At 54.3% G+C, this 3,814-nt stretch overlaps 1 protein-coding gene across 1 annotated transcript; it reads right to left on the bottom strand.

The window, feature by feature from the left end:
• Positions 1-478: 478 nt before the first annotated feature.
• On the bottom strand, positions 479-2,959 carry LOC127298728 (L-type lectin-domain containing receptor kinase IX.1-like). The gene has a single exon (XM_051328579.2). The coding sequence runs from the start codon at positions 2,830-2,832 to the stop codon at positions 700-702; it is 2,133 nt and encodes a 710-aa protein (XP_051184539.2). The 5' UTR covers positions 2,833-2,959; the 3' UTR covers positions 479-699.
• Positions 2,960-3,814: the final 855 nt, after the last annotated feature.

Raw genomic sequence — 3,814 nt, 5'->3', positions numbered from 1 at the left:
CATGTGGCTTCCAATTCGAATCAAGGGGCTCCTTTTCAGAAGATCTCTCCGTGCTAGAAATGTAATGGTCCAAACCATGCTGCCAAAGATTGCAATACTGTGATAGTGTTAAGCACATTACTGAACGATGTGTGCATGCTAATCAGCCCAAGCCAGTGCTGAAGATGGTGGGGTTTGCTACAAAATGACTAGGATGCATGCTTGCTCAGTGTGTCCAGAAACCAACTCAGAATTCAGCTATTAATGGAATTGATTTGGTGGAAATCAAGAAACAAAAGGTGACTGCTGAAGGACTGGAACATGTTTTTGATAAGGTTTTTCAACATTGGAAGGAAGTGGAGTGCCAAGGCAATATCTGAACACAGATTCTTGGTGAAATTTCCAACAGTAGAGATAATTAAGGAATTGCAGATCTTTGCCAAATTCAACCAAGGCAATGACATATGATTGGAGGTTTCCATGTGGGATTCATGTGCAAGGGCAAAAGCAAACCTACACTCCATTTGGGTGAAATTCACTGGTATTCCAGATGAATTATTACACCATGAATGTTTATACACGTATTTTGGAGTCTCTGCTGTTGTATTCTGTAACTTCTATGAATCAAATTCTGTATTACTTTTGCCTCTATAGATAGTCAAAAATCAATCTGATGCTATAACTATTCTGGTCCCAAAAAAATGTCCACTGATCTGCTTCTCATTTCAGCAAGGAGGATGTTTCGGTTGCTGATACATTGGTGCCGGCGCTGTTGCTGCTGCTGACGCCTGTTACAACTGAAGTGCTGCTGCTGACGCCTGTTAAAACCGAAGATGTGCCAGTGCTGCTGCTGGTGCCGCCTGTCACAGCCGAAAGTGTGGAAGTGAAACCACCAACCTGTGGCATGAAGGTCGCCACCGGCATCCTCGCCGGGAGGCTCGGCAACGGCGCCTCGAAGCGCAGCATGTTGACGGCCTGCCTGATCGACGGCCTCAGGCTCCGATCGGGATGAGCGCACCAGAGCCCGACGATCAACACACGCTCCACCTGATCGCCATTGAATTCTCCTTCAAGCCGCTCGTCGGCGGCGTCAAGGATCCTTCCCTTGCCGTACCAATCCCAGACCCATTGAGTCAAGTGGACCGCGTCGTCCTCGTGCTTCGCCATCACCAAAGGCCGCCTGCCGCAGGCGATCTCCAAGAGGACGACGCCGAAGCTGTAGACGTCTGACTCGGCACTGCTCTTGCCTGACATCATGCATTCCGGGTCCATGTACCCCATGGTGCCGGCGAGCACCGTGGTGTGCGATCCACGGCCGTGGTCGACGAGCCTGGCGAGCCCGAAGTCACCGAGCTTGGCTGCGAAGGATCCATCCAGCATTATGTTACTTGGCTTGATGTCCCTGTGCAGGACGCACTGCTCCCACTCCTGGTGAAGGTACAAAAGTGCAGAGGCCAGTCCCAGCACAATCTCATGCCTGACCGGCCATGGCAGCACTGCGGCGTTGTTGCTGCCGTAGAGGTGCGTGTCGAGGCTGCCGTTGGGCATGAGCTCGTAGACGAGGAGGAGCTCGCCGCCGCCATGGCACCAACCGATGAGCTGCACGAGGTTCCGGTGCCGGAGCCGGCTTATGATCCTCACCTCGGACGCGTACTCCTTCCTCCCCTGCTTGGACCCCTTGGACACTCTCTTGATGGCCACATCAAGGTTCATTTCCTTGAGGTGTCCTCTGTACACCGAGCCGAATCCTCCTTCGCCGAGTTTGTTCTCGTCAGAGAAGTTGTCGGTGGCGATGGCGAGCTCGCCATAGCGAAACCGCTTTGGGCCGGTCCCTTTCTCGAAGTCGTCTTCCATGGCCGGGTCGTCGCCGTCGAAGAAGCTGCCCTCTTCCAGCTGCTGCACCCTTGCCTCCTCAAGGATTTTAGCCTGCTTACGCCGCCGCCGTCGTCGTAGGGAAATGCAGCTCAAGGAGCCTAGAATGATCAAGAACGCCACAGAGCCGACGGAGAGGCCGACCACAAGCCCTGTTCTTGAGGAGGACGATGTAGGTGGCGGTGGCGGCGGAGGCAGCGGCGGTTCAGGCGGCAGGGTGATGTCGAATGCGCCAAGCTCGTACCTGACGTAGCAGCTGTAGGCCTTGATGGCGCCGCCGGTATCGTTGGTGAAGCGTGTCCTGAGCTGGCCGACCAGGGAGGAGAGGCACCTGCTGCATTCGGACGAGTTGAGGTCCCTCGTGCACTGCGCCAGCCCGTACACCGGCATCGTCGCGTTGCCGTCGTACGGCGTGGACGAGTTGGCCACCCGCGACGGCGAGCTGGCGGCCTGCCCGGTGAGGCCGGTCATTAGCGTGAGCCACGCGTTGAGCATCTTGTCCGGGTCGACGGTGACGCCGGGCCCGCTGGCGCGCACGAGGAAAGGAACGGCGAGGTCGGCGGTCCCGGAGAAGGGCGGCGCCGGCGAGTACCGGAGCACGCACGCATCGTAGGCCGCTCGCACGTTCCGGCTTCCGGGGCACACGGTGGTGATCCCGGCGGGAGCTCCGGCCAGGCACTCCCGGCACCGCGCCGCGCTGCGGTCGGCGTAGCACATGATGAGGCCGAAGGCCTGGTCGGGCGCTTCGCCGGCCGTGCCGTTGTAGAACCAGCCGTTGCTTAGTGATGCGGCAGGGAGGCCGGCGAGGAGCTGGTCGAGGTTCTTCTTGTACTGGCTGCCGTCGGTGTAGTTGGCGGCCGTGGAGCAGGTGGGATTGGCCGGCTGCAGGATGCTGCTGTTCTTCTGAGCAACCGCGGCAGCGGCGCAGAGCGAGGCGACGAGGAGGGCGAGGAGTGGAGGGACGCGCCGGGAAGAAGCCATGGACGGTGGGTGCCAGGATGATCGAGGTGTTTGGTTTCTGAATGTCTTGACGCGCCTTTCCGACCAATTTGTTGCATATAGGTCTTCACAGTTCACCTACCTCTGTGTCGCCTTGGTCGCAGGTGATCAAGATTGACGGCTCGGCTGCTACTTAAATACAGTAGATTTATAAACTCCGATTGCTTAGAATCTGTCTTAAGCAGCAGATGCGTCACTCAACATTTTAGACTCTGGACCGTGTCAACTCGTCTCATTTGATTGAATGATGCACAAGTCAGAACAAGTCCAGTTCTGGATCCAATCACCATCACTGCTGCAAAGCATTTAACTATACCAAGTTCAGATAAAATGAGAGCTCATCAGCTTAGAGCTTCGAGATATGGTCAAAGCAGCAGCGTGGACGAATGCATAGGTTGGGGAAAGTTTTGGACGCCGTCATGCTTGACTCGCTGTGTCATCAGCGTTCCAAGCTTTTCTTCTCCACAGGGAAGGAATTGACAAATTTACGCAGCACGCCAGCACGTGCACAACAGATTACTTCTATCCTTCTCAACTTGTCTGATCCAACCCAAAGCGTAGCCTAATAGGAATATTTTTGTATTCAGGTTTACCCTTACAAAAAAAAGTGGAACAAATTTCCATGACTTTTGAAAACGAAAGAAAAAGCTTTAGTTTATCGATTAATTAAGGAAAGATACCCAATGAATCAGTGATAAATCGGGTGAAAATCATACAACAACAGGCAAACCCAGAAAAATAGGGTAACACCCACTCTCCCAAACAACAAGACCACGAGCCAAATGCCACCAAAGACACCAACCATATAAACACAAAACAAACGGTGGCTCGCTCCGCCACACTAGCTGGCCTCCCATCTTTGACGGAGAGAAGATGCCGCGACTGTTGTGGGAGGAACATATACGACATACTCATGCATAGGTGAAGAGAAATGCACTCCACATGACCCTGCGTCAAAAGTGAC

Source organism: Lolium perenne, chromosome 5 (genome assembly GCF_019359855.2).
Source record: "Lolium perenne isolate Kyuss_39 chromosome 5, Kyuss_2.0, whole genome shotgun sequence".
In the NCBI taxonomy this organism is placed as follows: domain Eukaryota; kingdom Viridiplantae; phylum Streptophyta; class Magnoliopsida; order Poales; family Poaceae; genus Lolium; species Lolium perenne.
Note: the sequence above shows the minus strand (reverse complement) of the source record. Positions and strands in the feature narration are given on the sequence as shown.